The 22,735-nt window shown below is 36.7% G+C and overlaps 1 protein-coding gene across 8 annotated transcripts in view; it reads right to left on the minus strand.

The window, feature by feature from the left end:
• Positions 1-22,735, minus strand: part of plum — a 251,400-nt gene that overhangs the window by 18,213 nt on the left and 210,452 nt on the right. For all 8 annotated transcript variants that reach the window (XM_067762201.1, XM_067762205.1, XM_067762203.1 and 5 more), the window contains 4 exons: positions 18,809-18,955; positions 17,226-17,423; positions 17,005-17,152; positions 8,137-8,205 (listed from right to left, as the gene is read on the minus strand). In XM_067762201.1, coding sequence (XP_067618302.1) covers positions 8,137-8,205; positions 17,005-17,152; positions 17,226-17,423; positions 18,809-18,955 — 562 coding nt within the window. The remainder of the gene's footprint in view (positions 1-8,136; positions 8,206-17,004; positions 17,153-17,225; positions 17,424-18,808; positions 18,956-22,735) is intronic.

Genomic DNA, 22,735 nt, shown 5'->3' on the forward strand with positions numbered 1-22,735 from the left:
ATTAGTTCTATTTTTAACACGCTTTTATTAGCTTGGCCTGTATGTAACGGAATCTTTGAGCTTAATTTTCACCGGTTTCTAGAAGCCTGATCAATTTGAAACTTTGACAACGTATCAAGGACCGAGGACAATGCATTAATGTGATGGTGTGGTGACATAAGGTCAACGGCCACAAGGTCAATTGGCCTTATTACTACTTTGAATGGCCATAAGTTTGATTGAAACTTTGCACACGTATCACGGCTCGATGACAATGCATTATTGTGATGGTGTGGTAACATAAGGTCAACGGCCATAAGGTCAATTGGCCTTATTACCACTTTGAATGGCCATAAGTTTGATTCAAACTTTGCACACGTATCAAGCCTCGACGACAATGCATTAATGTGATGGTGCGGTAACATAAGGTCAACGGCCATAAGGTCAATTGGCCTTATTACCACCTTGAATGGCCATGGGTTTGATTAAAACTTTGCACACGTATCAAGGCTCGATGACAATGCATTAATGTGATGGTGTGGTGACATAAGGTCAACGGCCATAAGGTCAATTGGCCTTATTACCACTTTGAATGGCCACAAGTTTGATTGAAACTTTGCACACGTATCAAGGCTCGATGACAATGCAATAATGTGATGGTGGGGTCACATAAGGTTAACTGACATAAGGTCAATTGAACTTGTGACCACCCCAAATAGCCATAGATTTGAAACTTGCACATAATGCGAAAAACGCATTCCTTTATTAATTATAGAAGTGGATGCATGGCACATCTACGAAAGAGCATACTGGAGCCACGCTTTTATTAGCTTGGCCTGTATCTATGTATGTATCTATGTATCCATGTATGTATGTAACGGAATCTGGAGTGGAGCCGAGAGCCCCGGTAATGCAGAGCTCCGAATTCCGCTGCACCTTTTGAAGCATTTTAAGATAGGTACTTTTAGCTATTGCAGGCCACCAGACCAAGGCACCATAAAGAAGAATCGGGCGCATAGTAGCTGTGTAAATACAGTAGGTCATCTTAGGGGAGAATCCCCAGGAGGTGCCAATTGCCCTCTTGCAGGTGAACAGCTCTGCTGCTGCCTTCTTGGATCGCTCCACTATATGGTCACTCCATAATAGCTTCCTATCCAGAATGACTCCCAAATACTTGACTTGATCGCTAAACGCTAAGAACGTACCCCCAATTCTTGGCGGTGTAAGATTTGGTACTTTGTGCCTCCTCGTGAAGAGAACAAGCTCGGTTTTATCCGGGTTTACTTCCAAACATGTGGCGGGTTGTACTCCTGGAGCAGCTCCAGGATGTCAGCTGGGTCCGTTGGCGTCACTGGAACCCAGGCTCTAGCCCTTGGTCGTGAGAAGATATCACGCGCCTCCACTACCTTGAGGCGCGCGGCCGGATATACCACCCCTATCAGCGTGACGGCGGCCCTATAGAGGTTGACCGACCTGGCGTCGTCACAGGCAATTAGCTTGACATTGCCCTGGAACAAACCTGCATCGGTGTAAGATGGCGGTGGACCAGGGTTGTCTTTTTAACCTTAACGGCCACTGTAGCGTGCGCGGCCTCGATGCACTTCCACTGATGTTTCGGGATCCTGCCATCTTCGCTGCTCTCGTCTATAATGCCAATGATCTGCCGACCCTTGGCAAATTCGGCGAAAGACCGCGTCCAGCCTCCCTGCGTCTTGGCCCTTTTCGGTGCCGTGGGGTTGGATTCATCCATGGACCGCTGGCGTTTCGAGGTTTCATCACTCTCGACTAAAAGTTTTAAAATTACTTGAACTAAAAAATTAAAAATAAATAATAGTTTAAAAAAACTAAAAAAAACACGCTTTTATAGCAAACCGAACTAAAAAATAGAAAATAATTTTCAAATTAAGAAGAGTTTATATAACAGTAGTAGAAGGTCAAACAATCGTTTATAGTTAATCACCTCAAAATAAAATTATAATAAAATTTAAGTTATTAACAGAATAATTTAATTCACAGTAAAAAGCGTGGGGTGCTTGATATTGAATGTTACAATCATTTTATTGGCAACTATCTGAGAGGAAAGATATGAAATGTAGTCAAATGCACCCCACGCTTTTTAGTCTGAATTAAATTATTCTGTTAATAACTTAAATTTTATTATAATTTTATTTTGAGGTGATTAACTATAAACGATTGTTTGACCTTCTACTACTGTTATATAAACTCTTTTTAATTTGAAAATTATTTTCTATTTTTTAGTTCGGTTTGCTATAAAAGCGTATTTTTTTAGTTTTTTTAAACAATTATTTATTAGTTTTTTATTTCACTAAGAATATAATAATACTTTTTTTTATTTCGCTTCGTGCAAGAAATTACAGTTATTTTCCGACTTGTGTTTCTTTCGAGAAATAACTGTTATTTAAAATTCTAATCTGTATAGAATTCAATTCAATTCAATTATTTATAATAACAAGTAAGGAAGGCTAAGTTCGGGTGTAACCTAACATTACATACTCAGCTGAGAGCTTTGGAGACAAAATAAGGGAAAATCACCATTTAGCAAAATGAACCTAGGGTACCCTGGAATGTGTTTGTATGACATGTGTATCAAATGAGAGGTGTTAATGATTATTTAAAACGTAGTGGGCCTTAGTTCTATAGGTGGACGCCTTTTCGAGATATCGCAATAAGGGTGGACCAGGGGTGACTCTAGAATGTTTTTGTACGATATGGGATTCATATGAAAGGTGTTAATGAGTATTTTAAAAGGGAGTGCGCCTTAGTTCTATTGGTGGACGCCTTTTCGAGATATTGGCATAAAGGTGGACCAGGGGTGACTCTAGAATGTTTTTTGCGATATGGGTATCAAATGAAAGGTGGTAATGAGTATTTTAAAAGGGAGTGGGCCTAAGTTCTATAGGAGGACGCCTTTTCGAGATATCGCCATAAAGGTGGACCAGGGGTGACTCTAGAATGTGTTCGTACGATATGGGCATCAAATTCAAGGTATTAATGGGGCTTTTAAAAGGGAGCGGCCCCTAGTCGTATATGTGAAGACGGTTTCGAGATATCGACCAAAATGTGGACCAGGGTGACCCACAACATCATCTGTCGGGTACCGCTAATTTATTTATATATGCAATACCACGAACAGTATTCCTGCCATGATTCCAAGGACTTTTGATTTCGCCCTGCAGAACATTTTCATTTTCTTCTACTTAATATGGTTGGTGTCACACCCATTTTACATAGTTTTTTCTAAAGTTATGTATACTCTGCGTCAAAAAATCAATACAATCACCACGTTTCATCCCTCCTTTCGTATTTGGTATAGAATTATGGCATTTTTTCATTTTTCGAAAGCGAAAAAGCGGGCGTGGTCATAGTCGGATTTCGCCCATTATTAATACCAAGATAAAGTGTTAACGGCTGAGCGGAAGGACAGACGGTCGACTGTGTATAAAAACTGGGCGTGCCTTCAACCGATTTCGGCCATTTTCACAGAAAACAGTTACGATCATAGAAGCAATGCCCTTACCAAATTTCCAATGGATTGGTAAATTTTTATTCGACTTATGGCATTAAAAGTATTCTAGACAAATTAAATGAAAAAAATGAAATTTTCTGTTATTTTTGTATTTTGTTGCACCATATGATTACTGGAGTTGAGTTTTGCCGTAATCTACTTATATAATGTATAGATATTAAATTTTTTGTTAAAATTTGACTTTTAAAATTTTTTTTAAAAAGTGGGCGTGTGCGTCATCCGATTTTGCTAATTTTTGTTTGGCATACATATAGTAATAGGGGTAACGTTCCTGCTAAATTTCATCTTGACATCTTTAATGACTGCCAAATTACAGCATGCAAAACTTTTAAATTACCTTCTTTTAAAAGTAGGCGGTGCCACGCCCATTGTCCAAAATTTTACTAATTTTCTATTCTGCGTCATAAGTTCAACTCACCTACCAAGTTTCATCTCTTTATCCGTCTTCCGTAATGAATTATTGCACTTTTTCGGTTTTTCGAAATATTCGATATCGAAAAAGTGGGCGTGGTTGTAGTCCGATTTCGTTCATTTTAAATAGCGATACATACCAAATTTCATCAAGATACCTCAAAATTTACTCAAGTTATCGTGTTCACGGACAGGCAGACGGACGGACATGGCTAAATGGATTTCTTTTTTCGCCCATATCATTTTGATATATAGAAGTCTATATCTACCTGAATTAGTTTCTGCCGTTACGGGGTACCGTTATGCGAACAAAATTAATATACTCTGTGAGCTCTGCTCAGCTGATTATAAACAAGTAAGGAAGGATAAGTTCGGGTGTAACCGAACATTACATACTCAGTTGAGAGCTGTGGAGACAAAATAAGGGAAATCACCATGTAGTAAAAAGAACCTAGGGTAACCCTGGAATGTGTTTGTATGACATGTGTATCAAATGGAAGGTATTAAAGAGTATTTTAAGAGGGAGTGGGCCATAGTTCTATGGATGGACGTCATTTAGGGATATCGCCATAAAGGTGGACCAGGCCTGACTCCAGAATTTGTTTGTACGATATGGGTATCAAATGAAATGTTTTACTGATAATTTTAAAAGGAGTGGGCCTAAGTTCTATAGGTGGACGCCTTTTCGAGATAATTATACTCGGAATGTGTGCAAGGCCACTATAGAGGGCAAGTTTTCCTAGCAAAATGTTCCAATTTTTATTTTTTTTTAATATACTCCCTGGCGTTCCTAAATGTCCACTGAATAGTACACATACCCCAAAACCCATCTGCAACGTCAACGGAGCTGACCGCGCACATCTATAGTTGTATAAAAATTGTGTGCAGTTCGATGTATTTTTGGATTAAAAAGCAATATACAGTTCTAACCTAAATACTTGTTCACTTGTTTAGCCTTAATCAAATCTAGTTACTTTTTCTTTTAGGACAGGTAAATGTGTTTTTAATTCATATGTTAGATTTTTTATACCGCATGTTTTAACTAAGTTATTCTACTTGTAATACCATTACTTTTCAATATTAAATTTTTTAAAAACCTTGCAAACGAAAAGATATATCTTTTTTTCATGGCATATCGTGGCAGTAATTTTTTGGAAATATATAAGCATGTGTTGTTTCAAAGTTTAGTAACAAAAACGGCTGCGCATACCCGCAATTTTTTGAGAGGTGATCAATTTTGTAAGAGACGGATACCCCTATTGGCAAAAGGTGGCAACCTTGTGAAAACATCCTCAGTGGCAACACCTGGGTGAAAAGTCCTAAAATGTAATACTATATCGAGGTACCAAATTTGATTCAAATCGGTTAAGACGTTTCCGAGATGGTAGTGGATATACAAAGAAATATAAAAAAGAAGGCGAGGTGGCAGCCCTTCTTAAACATGCCAATAGAAATGCGGAGTAAAATACTTTTCGTTTGATAACCATATTTACATATCTCATTGTAATGCCAAAAAATTACCCCGGGTCCATCTGAAACTGGGGTCCCGATCCATAGTAATTCTGCGCGGAGCACTGTGAATTTACTGTGAAACATTTTCTTTCATAACAGTGAAGTGAGACAACCACTTTTTGAACAGAAATAACTGCTGTTTTAATTTTAGACAGCTTGATTAATCAAATACCCCGCCGTGCGGAGCTATTTCGTTATGAACACGAGACCTTATAATGATGATTTGATAGTTTCCGATTCATATCGGGACTGCTTGGAAAATACATATTGTGGCATTTATGTTTTATTTGTGTTATTTTATTTGTTATGCTCCTCAAAGTAGATATGTGGATCTTCTACACCCCTGACAGTTCCGATTTCGGCGCCGATTCTGATTACGGTTTGGACAAAGTAAATTTGTAACTTCGGGATTATGTCGGGTTCCCTCGTAATCTTTTCGGCACTATCTTTTGAGCATTTTAGGGCTGTTTCTTTTCCGTTTAACAAAGACTTCCAACTTCTTTTGATATAACTTCGGCTGTAATTTCAGGATTGTTTTGGGGATTATTTCAAAATTATCTCAAGTATTCTTTAGCAGAATCATATCAGGATTGTTTTAAATAATATTAAGGGTTTGCTTTGGTACTATCCTCGGATTATTGCAAGATTGCTTAAGTTATTAATTTTGCGACTATATCAGAATCTTTCGGTGTTTCGATTATTTCTGTGACCATTTCGGGATATTTTTGATGATAATATTGGGCCTGTTTGGGGACCATTCCACCACAACTCTATAATGAATTCCCTCATTTGATAAAATGATATAAGCCATAAGCAGGGTGTACATTTTTTTGTTGGGGTGTGCAACAAAGGCGTAATGCCACAGCAACACGCATAGAACAATAGCTGATTGGCGAAACGAACAACCAGTAGCAAAATATTTAAACGCCGCAAATTTCGCACTCGAATGATGAACATAATTGTTGTAACTAACATTTAGCAATATACTCAGGCACCTGTTTAATTTAAGAATTTAAAGCTTAGTAAAAAAGTTAGTTAGGGTGTTACATTACAGTGGTGACCAAATAGGAGAAGTCAACATTAATTGGGGACTAATCGGCAATGCGATTTTGGCGCAGCAAGTTAAACTAAGTTAGACTAGTGCTGTGAAGTCGCCAATTGGGAAAATAATGGGAGATCAGGTCTTTCTTAACTTAGCGCAGGTCTGACCAAATTTTCCGGTATAAATCCGAAACTATGTCACAGTGATCTGGAAACAAGCTTGAAACTATTCCGAACGGATTATTTATATTATGATAAAGCAATCGCGGAACATTGGGAAATGATCCTAAATATTATTCAAACAAGTAGAAGTGCCAAAAGTGATCCGAATTTTAAAAAGTATGCCTGCAGCTTAAATGCTTTCAGCTAAATCACTCCGCAAAACCTATAAACATCAGAATGGATCCATTTTATCCCAGAGCAGTGCCGAACAGGACATGAAAATCTCTTAACTAGCTTTAAAATTGATCTTTTATTCGATCGAGTGATCTTCATAGTGGTTCAAAAGAACATTCTTTCTCTTTTTTTTGGTGTTCCCGTTGATCATCAGTCCTTTGTTGTTGTAATGATAAGGACACTCCCCGAAGGTTTTGTCGATTGTACTTTACCGGATGCAGATCCGGTACGTACTAGCCAGAATATCACGGGAATGATTTAGTACGACCACATGAAACCTTCTAGGCCATTCCGCCCTCCCACCCCCTACATCCATTAGGAACTTGGGATCGCTAGAGCCTCGGCTTCTAAAGATACAGGATTCGCCACGAGTAGGTGAGGCTGACAATTGGGTTGGAGAAGCTATAAATTGCGCTGGCAACCCCTTGAAAGGGCTGCGCTACACAACTCCTTGAAGCAATTTGGTATTTTAGTCGCCTCTTAGGACAGGTATACCAGCAGTCACTCCTAATAACCTTTGAAAATATATAGATTGACTATCTCAAGGTATTTACAAACACAGTTCAACTGAGTACATGCTCTCTTATTGCTCAGCCCTCTAATCTTCCTGTCTTCAGAAAGATCAATGAAGAGGTAGTACTTATTGGCTGATGATATTTCAACTCTGTATTGGCATAACGTATGTATGTTGGAAGTTCAAGGAATATGTTGGTACGAACTGATCGCCATTGCATACTTCCTCTCGGGATTAGAGCCTGCGAAACATAAAATGATACGCAGTAAAAACAGTTGACGTCATAAACTTCAAGAAATCTAGTAGCAGAAACAGATTATTGAGGATGATCTAGTCATTTTCATTACCTCCCTCCCACTCCCACTCCAACTCCAGCTCTCACTACCCTTCCCACTGCACCACTTCCACACGCAATCCCACCACCGCTGTCACTTGCACTCTCACTCCCACTTCCACTCTACCTCTCACTCCAACTCCTACCCCCAGTCCAGATCTCACTACCACTTCCACTCCCACTTACTTTGCAAATTTTTGAAAAAGTCTTCAAATATTTTTAAGAAACATTTCTTAACTATTCTTAAACCAAAATAAATGAGAAAAAAAATAAAATTATCGAAATCGCTCAAGCCGTTTCTGAATTTAGCGAGACTAACACACCCATAGAAAAATACTTAAATATTGAGATGCCATGGTTTTATATACATATTAGAACTTTATTTTCAATATCAATACTTACTTGTAACGCCCCGCAGCATCCAAAGTCAATTTACGCAAAACTAAAGAACCATTAGCGAGTACTAGAAATCTGTGAAATGAGAGAAACGTAATTTCTTGTTATTAATTCACGATTCTTAATTACAAATGTATTTATACATATGAATTAAGCTTAAGGAAAATGGAATCTTTCGCAATAGCAACCGGAAGTCAACAAGCGCTGTCCTTTACGAAAGCAAAAGTGATCAAAACAAATATTCACAATACAAGTATCCAGTATTAACAGCAATAGGGTGAGCCAAAAATCTTGGTTGATGAAATTTAAGGTAATGTAGGAAAATAAGGTGTCTAATACCAAATCTCAGAAAACTCAAGCTCGATAATCTATCTGGTTTCAGCATTAATAGATTCACCAAGCCAATTGGCTTACTCTTTTCAAAACAATAGGTAACCGAAGTGATCATTTCGTGATCGAGCACTTGTCTGTGCAGTGAGCACTTTACAATACCCAAATATCGACTCGTACCAAACCATTTTTCTGCAGCAGAGAAAATGCGGGCAGTGACACCAGGGTAGTTTATAATACAAAAGTGCTGCTCAAAAAACAGACAGCCCCACTTATTGCACTCGGCTTTTATACCTGCATAGAGAGAGCAATCTTCGACCTGTCAATTTAAACACATAGAGGCGCACACTTTCCCCTCTCTACTTACCCTACCTTTTAATATTATACAATTTAAAGGCGGCCTTCGTGTGGTGGCTGCTTGCACCGCCCAAATACTCCGATTGTATTTCTGCCTTGAAAAGCTTCTCAGTTAAAATGCATTTGCCTTGCAGATACCGTTCGGGGACCGCGTAAAACAAGTAGGACCAATTGTAGGAAAAATTAAAAAGAGCACGCAAGCTCCGAAATCTATTCGGAGGCTTTTCTCTCCAATTGTTTTTATTTTTATTTTTTACTAGCAGACCCAGCACTGTTACTGTTCTGCTCCAACTTTGATCTATCTGCATAATTTTTAAGAAGTTTTTACCTCTTACTCTCTCTCCTCCTCTCTCCTCCTTTTCCTTATCCTTTTATTCACTCCTCCCTCTGCTTTTCTCATATTCTGCTTCCCTTTCTCCCTCTCCGCCTTTTGCTCATCTATTCCTATCTCTCTATCTTCGTCTAACTCTATCTCTTTCTTAATCTCTTTCCCCTTCCGTCTTTTCTCTTCTCTATAGTTCTTTTTATTACTTTCCACCCAAGTAAAATACACCCTCCCTATAAACTACTCCTTATTTATACAATCATATCTAAAAGATCGTTATTTCCTCGTTAAACAATATGTGGAGCAAACTGCCCTTTATGAGTGCTTAACAGGCGTCCCGAAAGGTAGTGTAATGGGCCCAATACTTTATCTACTTTACGCGTATGACCTCCCAATAGCAGAATGCGTCCCTAACCCTAGCGTGTCTTCATTCAAGCTCCAAGGTAGTTACCCGTTGGCTGAAGGAATGGAGGATCAAATCCAATGAATCAAAATCCGTTCAAGTGACATTTACTACCAGACGTAACACTTATACCATTGTATATATATATACCACAAAGCGACGAAGCAGAGTACCTTGGAATGCACCTTGACAGAAGAAAAGCCCTTGGTATCAAACTAAGAAACCTGAATTGGCTTATGAACCGAAATTCACAATTATCAGTTGATAACAAAGTCCTGCTTTACTCAGCCACCATAAAACCCATTTGGACATATGGAATACAACTATGGGGAACTGCAGCAAACTCAAACATAGAAATTATCTAAAGATTCCAATCGAAAACCCTTAGAATGATTGTAAAAGTATCCTACTATGTGACTAACAACCAGCTACACCGGGATCTAAAGGTTCCAACAATAGCTGAAGAATGGAGGATCAAATCCAACGAATCAAAATCCGTTCAATTGACGTTTACTACCAGACGTAACACTTATACCATTATATATATATATACCACAAAGCGATGAAACAGAGTATCTTGGATGCACCTCGACAGAAGAAAAGCCCTTGGTATCAAACTAAGAAATCTGAATTGGCTTATGAACCGAAATTCACAATTATCAGTTGATAACAAAGTCCTGCTTTACTCAGCCACCATAAAACCCATTTGAACATATGGAATACAACTATGGGGAACTGCAGGAAACTCAAACATAGAAATTATCTAAAGATTCCAATCGAAAACCCTTAGAATGATTGTAAAAGTATCCTACTATGTGACTAACAACTAGCTACACCGGGATCTAAAGGTTCCAACAATAGCTGAAGAATGGAGGATCAAATCCAATGAACCAAAATCCGTTCAAGTGACGTTTACTACCAGACGTAACAGTTATACCATTATATATATATATACCACAAAGCAACAAAACAAAGTACCTTGGAATGCACCTCGACAGAAGAAAAGCCCTTGGTATCAAACTCAGAAATCTGAATTGGCTTATGAACCGAAATTCACAATTATCAGTTGATAACAAAGTCCTGCTTTACTCAGCCACCATAAAACCCATTTGAACATATGGAATACAACTATGGGGAACTGCAGCAAACTCAAACATAGAAATTATCTAAAGATTCCAATCGAAAACCCTTAGAATGATTGTAAAAGTATCCTACTATGTGACTAACAACTAGCTACACCGGGATCTAAAGGTTCCAACAATAGCTGAAGAATGGAGGATCAAATCCAATGAATCAAAATCCGTTCAAGTGACGTTTACTACCAGACGTAACACTTATACCATTATATATATATATACCACAAAGCAACAAAACAAAGTACCTTGGAATGCACCTCGACAGAAGAAAAGCCCTTGGTATCAAACTCAGAAATCTGAATTGGCTTATGAACCGAAATTCACAATTATCAGTTGATAACAAAGTCCTGCTTTACTCAGCCACCATAAAACCCATTTGAACATATGGAATACAACTATGGGGAACTGCAGCAAACTCAAACATAGAAATTATCTAAAGATTCCAATCGAAAACCCTTAGAATGATTATAAAAGTATCCTACTATGTGACTAACAACTAGCTACACCGGGATCTAAAGGTTCCAACAATAGCTGAAGAATGGAGGATCAAATCCAATGAATCAAAATCCGTTCAAGTGACGTTTACTACCAGACGTAACACTTATACCATTATATATATATATACCACAAAGCAACAAAACAAAGTACCTTGGAATGCACCTCGACAGAAGAAAAGCCCTTGGTATCAAACTCAGAAATCTGAATTGGCTTATGAACCGAAATTCACAATTATCAGTTGATAACAAAGTCCTGCTTTACTCAGCCACCATAAAACCCATTTGAACATATGGAATACAACTATGGGGAACTGCAGCAAACTCAAACATAGAAATTATCTAAAGATTCCAATCGAAAACCCTTAGAATGATTGTAAAAGTATCCTACTATGTGACTAACAACTAGCTACACCGGGATCTAAAGGTTCCAACAATAGCTGAAGAATGGAGGATCAAATCCAATGAATCAAAATCCATTCAAGTGACGTTTACTACCAGACGTAACACTTATACCATTATATATATATATACCACAAAGCGACGAAACAAAGTACCTTGGTATGCACCTCGACAGAAGAAAAGCCCTTGGTATCAAACTCAGAAATCTGAATTGGCTTATGAACCGAAATTCACAATTATCAGTTGATAACAAAGTCCTGCTTTACTCAGCCACCATAAAACCCATTTGAACATATGGAATACAACTATGGGGAACTGCAGCAAACTCAAACATAGAAATTATCTAAAGATTCCAATCGAAAACCCTTAGAATGATTATAAAAGTATCCTACTATGTGACTAACAACTAGCTACACCGGGATCTAAAGGTTCCAACAATAGCTGAAGAATGGAGGATCAAATCCAATGAATCAAAATCCGTTCAAGTGACGTTTACTACCAGACGTAACACTTATACCATTATATATATATATACCACAAAGCAACAAAACAAAGTACCTTGGAATGCACCTCGACAGAAGAAAAGCCCTTGGTATCAAACTCAGAAATCTGAATTGGCTTATGAACCGAAATTCACAATTATCAGTTGATAACAAAGTCCTGCTTTACTCAGCCACCATAAAACCCATTTGAACATATGGAATACAACTATGGGGAACTGCAGCAAACTCAAACATAGAAATTATCTAAAGATTCCAATCGAAAACCCTTAGAATGATTGTAAAAGTATCCTACTATGTGACTAACAACTAGCTACACCGGGATCTAAAGGTTCCAACAATAGCTGAAGAATGGAGGATCAAATCCAATGAATCAAAATCCGTTCAAGTGACGTTTACTACCAGACGTAACACTTATACCATTATATATATATATACCACAAAGCAACAAAATAAAGTACCTTGGAATGCACCTCGACAGAAGAAAAGCCCTTGGTATCAAACTAAGAAATCTGAATTGGCTTATGAACCGAAATTCACAATTATCAGTTGATAACAAAGTCCTGCTTTACTCAGCCATCATAAAACCCATTTGGACATGTGGAATACAACTATGGGGAGCTGCAGCAAACTCAAACATAGAAATTCTCTAAAGATTCCAATCGAAAACCCTTAGAATGATTGCAAAAGTACCCTACTATGGGACTAACAACCAGCTACACCGGGATTTAAAGGTTCCAACAATAGCTGAAGAAATCAAAAAGTAAGCTATTTCATACAACACGAGGCTTCTAACTCACCCCAACCCATTTATTCTAGCCCTGTCAGCAAGACCAACTAATTTCACGCGCCTGAAAAGAAAGACAATCACAGATCTTCTACACTGATGCATTCTTAAAAAAATGGTTGCACTGCTGAGAGCAATCCATCCATGCCCACCAAGTTTACTAAGTTTAATTAATTATGAATTACTTTTAAAAAACCACAAATTTGTTAGATGTATTCTATATATACAGTTGGCAAAATATATTGGATGCTAAAAAAAAAAAACAAAAAATGTACACCCATTTTTCGGCTCTTTAAAGGTATAACAATTCTGGAAAGATACTCTCACGCTCTTCCTCTCTAGAACAGCATTTTTAAATTGTTCCTAATTTACTTGCGTGTATCCTCTACCAAAAATATTTTCTATTCGGGCGCACTTGTTATTTGGATCATACAGATAAAAGTCAAAGTAGTTTAGGAAAGGGGACAGTGTGCGCTCCAGTTTCCACCCCTCCAAGCCGTCTGGTACCATTATATAATTTGGCATAGCATTTGGTATATGGATCATACAGTCAAAGCAATTTTGGATAAGGAAGCAGTCGTCCGCTCCCATCTATCCCCTCCTAGCCCCTAGAAACTTTTTATAAATCGCCGTATCTGAACGTATTGTGTTTTCTGGATCGATTCAGGACTATTTCAGATGCTTTCAATCATTCTGAGACCTGTAAAGACCGTTTAGTGACTATTTCGAGGCTATCTGTGCATAGTTTTCAGATTCCTTTCGGCCGCCATGCTGTGATGGTAGCGTGCGCCGCCATCCACACCGAAGATCCTGGGTTCACGCCCTAGGCAAAGCAACAACAAAATTTTAGAAACATGTTGCCCCTCGGCAGTGTTTGGCAAGCACTCCGAGTGTATTTCTGCAATGAAAAGCTCTCAGTGAAAACTCCTCTGCCTTGCAGATGCTGTTCGGAGTCGGCATAAAACTAGTAGGCCCGTCCCGCCAATTTGTAGGAACAACCAAGAGGAGCACAACGCAAATTGGAAGAGAAACTCGGCCTATAATCTCTTCGGAGGATATCGCGCCTTACATTTATTTATATATTTTATTTCCGACCGTTTAGAAAAGGTTTTCGTGGCCATTTCGGGGCTGTTGTTGTTATTGTTGTTCAAGAATCATATCGGTGGGATTGCTAAGAAATATTTTTAAAGGGTTGCAGGATAATTTTGAGATTATTTCATGAACATTTCAAGAAACTTTAGATATCATTTCGTAAAAAAGTGTTTCAGGGAAGTATTAGGCCCGACATTTTTCAAAAATCTAGTATATCCTTCCTTCTGTGGATCATTGCGGACTTATATCCGGGACTGTGTCATCTTTCCCGGACTGTCTCGGAACTGTTTTCAAGATCATATCGGGGGTATATCGCACCAGTTTTACGTTGTATTTTGTGCGTGCGTACTGGGCCGCGTGTATTGATTAGAATTCTTTAAAGCTGATTGTTTAGAGAAGATGATTTGCGACTTGTTTAAAAAAACATCCATATATATTAGAGCGGGTAAAATTGTATGGATGGTTTTTTTTCATCTGGAGTATAGCAAGAACGTAATCTACAGATGATTCTAAGAAAAATTGCTGAAAACACCATAGCTCTAAGTCCGATTTCGAGTCCCCCACTTTTGCAAAATAAATATTTTGCCATATGAATATAGGGTTTGGCCAAAAAATCTTGATAGCTTCTGACAGAATTATAGGAAAAATATCATATTGGGCTTACTTTAAAGGTATTTTACGTGCATTTCAGAATCTGTATTAATATCTATACTGTTTTTGAATTTTATTAGCGATATCAGGCTTAAATTATGAGAAATTAGGCTAAAATTAACTTTTAACTATTATATTATCATTTTTAACAAATTTCTTATGGAAAGTTTTTTTTTTTACAGCTAAAATAAGTTCAAAACATTTCCAACAACTTTCATTCACACAGTTTTTCTTTTTTCGAATTCGTTTTAGTAGAAAAAATTTTCAAAAAAAGACTATATTTTCAAGTAATAAGCAAAAAAAACACAATTTTTATAATTTTAATGTAATTTATTTAAAAAATTATTTTTTTTACTTAGAATTGACCATTTTAACGTATTTTCAAAATAAAAGTAATGTTATGTTATTATTTTTTAAAATCTTTGTTGCTCTCCATTCGTGGTTGTTTTTCACGACTTTCTGCTGTAACAGCCATAACACCTTCGCGTTTTTTTTCTATAACACGTTTGGAAACAGATGTTAACAACTGTACATATCTTTTTGTTCCCTGTATATGCATTGGAATATTAGGATCATCTAGTGTTGGCTCATCATAATCTAAGAATTGTACGGAATATTTCTTGTGAATGCCGGTTCAGATAGTAAATTATCGTCATTCAGATCAATCATATCAGTATAATCTGAAGCATTAAAATTGATATTATATTTTTTGTAAACTCTGAGGTTAGTTGGATCAAGTTTTTTTCTCGACAGTATACCATTTTTTTTATAGCTCTATCACGTATGGCTTTTCTATCATCAAATAACATTGTTAATAAAATGTTTTCTGGATGAGCGTAATATGAATTATTTTGGATTACACCAAATTAATTACGTGGTAGGTATCGTGTCAAACTAATAAACTTTGATAAAATACACTGCCGTATACAACAGAATTATCGTATTTTATTATTTAAATTCTAATAATATAAACTGCTAGAGTTTTCAAATTTTCCGATGGTGTATTAGTTGTTGTATATAGACGTAATACCCTGCTTGCTTTGGTTAGCCATTTAGACTGTACAACTGGTCCTGATTTTATGTTAGCTAAATCAACTGAAACAGCACCATTTGAAATTGCTTTGGCCATTTGATATAAATATTTAACATCTGTAGATAATTCTCGTTCTTGTTCATCACTGATCACACAAGGCATATTTTCCAATGCTATTGGTTCAAAATCACTTACAACCTGAAAAATAAATTGTTTAGATCAATTAAAATGAATTTTCTATCATTATGTTGGTCCATCATAAAAATGGTTTGGTATTAAACCACATGAGCATTCTCTTGTTTTTAACTTGCATTTACATTTTCCAATGTAAAATAATTCATTTGTTGATTGTACGAATGCTGTAAATTCCTGAACTTTTTTCTGTGTTTAATGCTTTCGTGATATTTTTCAATTCAAACATTTAGTTTTCTTAGAATACTACGTTCATCAGTTAGTTGAATATTCAATTTATTACAAATGAGGAGTTAAATTTTTATGCGAAAACATTTTACTTTGAATTTTAGCATGATCACTTAAAAAAAAATAAAATCTTAAAATGTCACGACTAGACGGTAAATTCAGATTATTTAATTTAATTGATAAACCAAATGCAATAATATCGTGTTCAAGTATATGCGATAATGTGGATTCAGATGATGTAGAAGGATTTGATTCATTCATTTTAAATGTAAATACAAAAAGCTGTAAAGAAAAAAAAATGTACCATAAGAAATTTGTTAAAAATGATAATATAGTAGTTAAAAGTTCATTTTAGGCTAATTTCTCATAATTTAAGCCTGATATCTCTACTAAAGTTCAAAGACACTATAGATATTAATACAGATTCTGAAATGTACGTAAAATATTTTTAAAGTAAGCCCAATATGATATTTTTCCTATAATTCTATCAGAAGCTATGAAGATTTTTTGGCCAAAGCCTACATTCATATGGCAAAATATAAATTTTGCAAAAGTGGGGGAATGAAATCGAACTTAGAGCTATGGTGTCTTCAGCAATTTTTCTTAGAATCATCTGTAGATTTCGTTTTTGTTATACTCCTGATGGAAAAAAATTTGACACGCTCTAATATATATATATATATGCTGATTTTCTGAAAAAATCACCAGGATAGGTCTACATCAGAAAATACCTTTAAAAATAACTGAAGATAATGTTACATTCATGAAACGTATAATAAGAAATGGGTTGTTCCATGTTGTGAAAGCTTTTTTAGCCGTACTATACCACACTATAATTTCTATCAACTTATATATGATAAAGTAAACATTTGACTTTCGAACTTCCGTTTTGCACTTTGACTGCCTTTTCATTTTAGTTTTTTAGTTTTGTTTTATTTACTCGCCTGTTATCTTGGAACTGCTTAGATAACGATACATTTCCATAGAACCAACTAATATTTGCCGGTGGCACACTTACAACCGGACAATCGAAAATTACTGGCTGACCAGCTGCAGCGGTTATATTAGCAGGAGCTATTACGCGTTTGAGAACTGCAAATGAAATAAGTTTTAGAATAAGTATAAATATACTTCTGAGTGAGTTATAATAGCAAGCAATTCTCACCTGGATATTCCACCGTAATAAGTTCCGATATGACAGCTGTCGTATTGGCATTGATTTTGCAGCGGTATGCACCGGCCGCCTTCTCAGAAGGCGGTAGACGTAGTGTGCCATTACGATAAATTTTAAATTCGTTGCGTCGATTGTGTGGCTCCACAATTTGTTCATTGCGATACCAAGTGTAAAAATAATGAGTTTCGTCTGCAATAGAAATGAAAGAAAAAATATAGGGAGGTTGGGTTAGGTAAGGTTGAACAGGCCGTTCAATAAAGACCTTAAATATACTGAACATGTCCATGGTATTACCAGAATTTGACGACCAAACGGAAAACCCCTAATTAGGCACAAACCTCGAGACACCTAGGCCGCCCCTAATAGCTGAAGCCTTGACCTTACTGGCGCAGGATACGAACAAAGAACATCCTCAACTGTTTCTTTCTGCAGCTCGCACTTCCTATAGCTGCTGTTACTGACGAGGCCTAACTTATAAGCGCATGACGCCAGAAGGCAGTCTCCAATTATTATGCGCATCGTGTACCTTAAGTCTTGTCTCTTTGGAGATATGAGCAACTTTGAAACAGCGCTTCTGTAAACAATTTGTGACATCTACCGTCGACTCATCGATATTTACACCCTCATTGGCCAAATCATCGACCTTCTCGTTGCCTCCTATCACTTTATGATCAGGAACCTAGTATAGAAGTATGGTACGGCCTGAGCGAAGCCTCTCCAATGCTATTTTGCATTCCAGGACACATTTTGATGAAGTTTTTTTGCAAACGTACTTTTTGTATGGCTGTCCACCAAGCTAAGACCCCATAGTAAAGTATGGACATGACAATTGTCGTAACTACACATATGAGAGTTTGGGCGATAGGCCTCACATGCCTTGTAGCATCCTCTTGCATGCATACAGTGGCGCGGAGGCACCCCTCCAAGCTTAGGATTAGTAAAATTTGGGACCATATATTTCCTAGTAAATAATACTAGATCGGTTTTATCCACATTAGCGGTTAACCCGACTCCGGATGCTAAGGCACGTACATCCTGAAGCCGTGAGTTTTACTGGTCCTCTGTCGAACCACCTAAATAATTGGTTAATGACCAGCGTCCACAGCAATGGTGATAAAACCCCACCATGCGACGTTCCTCTGTTTACAGATTTTGTGGCATCGCAAAGACCACATTGCAACGTGATCATTCTGCAGCCGATCCAATTGGTTAAGGCAGGATGTAATTCAATCGAGTTGAGAATGTCGATGATTGCTCATCTCCAGACATTGTTGAAAGCCAAGGCAATCTGCAGAAAAAACACCTTGGGCATATTCCTGGTGTTGCAAGGCTTTCTCTATATTCATGACCATCCTCAGCAATGCAATATCAACTGTTTTGCCTTTGGTGGAAGCACCTTGTGCTGAAGAGAATAAGGTAGGAAAGTTTTGAATAATTTATAGATTAGGTCACTTCAAATCGGCTAGTGGGTGATCTGCTTTTGACTTTTGTTAGTATTTGTTATCATATAAAGCAAAGTTTAATTTCCTGCTGGGGTTTTAAAATATTTTGTATACACTTTTTTCTTTACTCACTGCTTATATCGTAGTAGTTTTCCTCAATGGTTGCAATACACGGAAGATAATAATATAAATGATGTTTTGTAATTAATAATTTTGTTGTTTCTGGTTTTTCAAGTTGTAAAAATGGGCCCGAGATGATTTTGTTGCCGTTAGCATTAACTGTAAAGAAAAGAAATGAAAGTAATTAAATTACGTCAAAAAAGTTACATAAATAATAAATTTATTAAAATAACTATTTGCAATAATATAATTATGTATGTATGTCATATTAACAATGGCACGTAATTACATTTATTTTGCATGTAAATAAATATTAATTGCGTGCTGACATTGAATTATTAATTAACTAAGGTTGAATGCATAAATGTGGCTGCATATTTTTGTATCGGGATATATGCATATCTACTTGTCTATATATATAAAATTCAAATTATGTATGTATGTATGTATGTTAGGGAGGGTCGATTTGTATTGACGAAAGTTAACCGATATCGCGTCATCGCTTTTTCGATAGGATTTGGGCTCAGGAAAAAAAAGTTCCACTACGCCTACCCAAAAAATAATTTTCGAGCCTGCGAAATTTCATTTCTTTGATTTTTTTCGACTTCGACTTCGATTTTTAAGGGTTTTTCATGACCTTCTAAAAAATTTTCATATATATATTATATATATAATAATAATAATAATACCCAACGGATTAATACCCTCCAAAGCCCGCCCATCCGACACGAGGGGCGCATCCGCATGACGCACGGATTTGTTATTGCCGAGTCGTTGATAGGCGGAGGTTTGTTAAGCGTCGAGATCTAAAACTGCTCATCTACAGAATAAAAATCATCAGCTGAGTACTATACATAACAGTTAGAAATTACATAACAGTTAGAAATTATACATATACATCCTACATTGTTAAATAAGTGAACATTTTTAATTTATTTGATTTTTTTTTTTTTTTGTTAAGAGTTAAGTTAGGATAAGACGGTTTTCTGTATGGTAAAAAGTGAATCCGTTATATCAAATGAATTAGAATGTGTGTTAAAATCATGACACAAACACCGAAAAGGTTCATTTGATTCGAAATTAGTTCTACACTGCCTCAAAAGAAGAGGTTTGTAATGTCTTGACACCCGTGATGGGACGTTAAAATTTACTTCGTTCAAAAGAACTGGACTAGAAATCAGTCCATTCAGGAGTTTAGCCATAAATATAATGCCTAGTATTTCTCTACGACTTGCAAGAGTTGGAAGATTGATAAGCTTCAACCGACTAGTATAAGGTGGAAGATAATACGCAGAGTCCCACTGAAAATTCCTTAAAGAGAAAAGTAGAAATTGCTTTTGTATTGATTCAAGTCCATCTGCATGAACTCGATATTGTGGATTCCAGACTATTGATGCGTATTCTAGTATCGGTCTAACTAAAGTGATGAAAAGAGCTTTAGTTACATAAGGGTCACTAAATTCTTTGGACCACCGTTTCACGAATGAAAGAACATCTCTAGTCTTATTGACAGTAGTATTAATATGAAGGTTGAAACTAAGTTTAGCATCTATCGTGACTCCCAAGTCCTCAAAATAGTTTACTGATAGCAGACAAAAATTATTAATTACGTAAGAGGCTGCTGGCAAAGATCTTCGAGATAGGCACATGAATTTGCATTTATTGAGGTTCAGCGGCATTGAATTTACGTTGCACCAAGCAACTAAGCAGTTTAGATCCGTTTGGAGCAAGGGACGTTCTTCGATAGACGCATAAGACCTAAAAAGTTTTACATCATTAGCATACATTAAGATTTTGGAATATTTTATAGTGGTACAGATATCATTAATAAATAGCAAGAACAGAATTGGACCAAGGTGGCTGCCCTGTGGGACGCCAGAGGGAAAATCGATGACATTTGAAAAAGTATTTTTAAAAATAACTTTTTGCGTTCGACCGCAGAGATACGACGAGATCCACTGGGTGAGACCAGGTTGGAAGCCAAGCCGATCCAGCTTGTAGATAAGTAAGGAGTGGGATACTTTGTCAAATGCTTTACTGAAATCAGTATAAATAACATCTGTGTGAAGATTTTCTCTAAATCCCTTAGAAACATGAGTTCTGAATTCAAGTAGATTAGTAATGGTAGATTTGCCTTTACAGAATCCGTGTTGCGGTTCTGCAATCAAAGTAGAAATGGAAAATGTTAGCTGATTGGTAACGATAGCTTCAAACAACTTTGGGATGGCCGACAACTTTGCTATTCCTCGATAGTTCTCTACACACGACCTACTACCACTTTTATGAAGGGGTATGATAAAAGATTCCTTCCAAGCAGAAGGAAAGACTCCACTTTTTAGGGGCATATTGAATAAATCAGTTAGAGGCTGATAAATGTGTTCAGCACATTTTTTAAGAAAACAAGTGGGAATTAAATCAGGACCGTACTTGTAAGATTCTTTCAAAGACGTTAAATATGAAAAAACTTCATCCGGATATATTTCTGGAATATTAATTGTGTTAAGTGAGTTAAGCTGAAATGGATAGTCATTTGAAAAAGTATTAAGTTCAGTGGAATAGTTGGTCTTGAAAAATTGTGGAAAGAAGTTAGCAATATCTTGATCGTCGCTAGACAAATCACCCTGGTATTTTAAAGCAGAGGGAAACCCTTTAACCCTACGTTTAGAGTTCACGAAGTCATAGAAAGCTTTGGGATTGCAAGTTATTTTCCTTTTCATCTTACAGATGTACGTATTATAGCACTTTTTGTTTAATTCAAAATATTTATGACGCAAAATAGAGTAATGCAAGTAATCGGAGTGAGAGCCAGAACTTTTGTATAATTTGAAGAAGCGCGATTTTCTGTTTTTTAAGGACCTCAGCTCTTTAGTGAACCATATTTGGACTGATTCGGTAGACACACGTTTTCGCTTAGGTACGTGTTTTTCCAAAATACCGTTAGTGGTGGTATAAAAGTCATAAACATTTTTGTCAATATCTACACCATAGACACTGTAGATAAAGTTTGATTAAGTTTACTAAAATTAGCCTTCGCAAATTGAAATCTGAAACTAGAGTCGTATTTAGTAGCAATGCTACTGGGAGAATTTCTTTCGAATTCGTATGCTATTTCCAGGGAAGGATGGTAAGGGTCTTCAGGTACAGTAAGAGGTTCACCCCGGCTTAGAGTACATTTTGATGTATCGTCAACAAATACCAAATCAAGGGTCCTCCCGAACATGTTAGGAATTATATTTATCTGTTTAAGGCAAAGTTCAGTTATTTCGGCTAAAAATTCGTTGTTGGACAGGTTTGAAGAAATAGGTGCAATGTCCTGGTCAGATATGGTCCATAATACATGCGGGAGATTAAAGTCACCCAGGACTATCATCGAATCAATGGGCTTCAACAATGAATTAACAATTTTGAGCAGGGAAATATGATCCATATACACCGAAGGATCAGAAGATGGTGGGATATAGCAGACGGCGATATAGACACAACCCATTCCGAGATTGATTCTAATGCATTTGAATTCTTTAGAATCAATAATGGGTAAATTAAGCTCAGCTGAACGTACAGAAGAGTGTACCGCCAGCAAAACTCCACCTCCAATTCTGTTCAAGCGGTCATTTCTGTATATTTGGTAATCATGGCAAAGAATCTCGGAGTTAAATATATGAGGTTTTAGACAAGTTTCAGTTAAAGCGATAATGTTGTAATTGCAGTTAAACGACTTCAAATAAAATTCAGTTAGTTTAGTGTTTAAACCTCTAACATTTTGATAAAACAAATTTAGGACCGATTTAACATTCAAGTTTTTGATGCAATATTGTTATGTGGAAGTGTAGCAAGATTTGAAATATTAGTATTACGCCTACGCTCGAATTCCCGCACAAAAGCACCGGGCGGCCAAAAAGAATTATTTAATATAGTATCAAAATGTTGTGCGGATACATC

Source organism: Eurosta solidaginis, chromosome 1, assembly GCF_040869045.1.
Source record: "Eurosta solidaginis isolate ZX-2024a chromosome 1, ASM4086904v1, whole genome shotgun sequence".
NCBI lineage: Eukaryota > Metazoa > Arthropoda > Insecta > Diptera > Tephritidae > Eurosta > Eurosta solidaginis.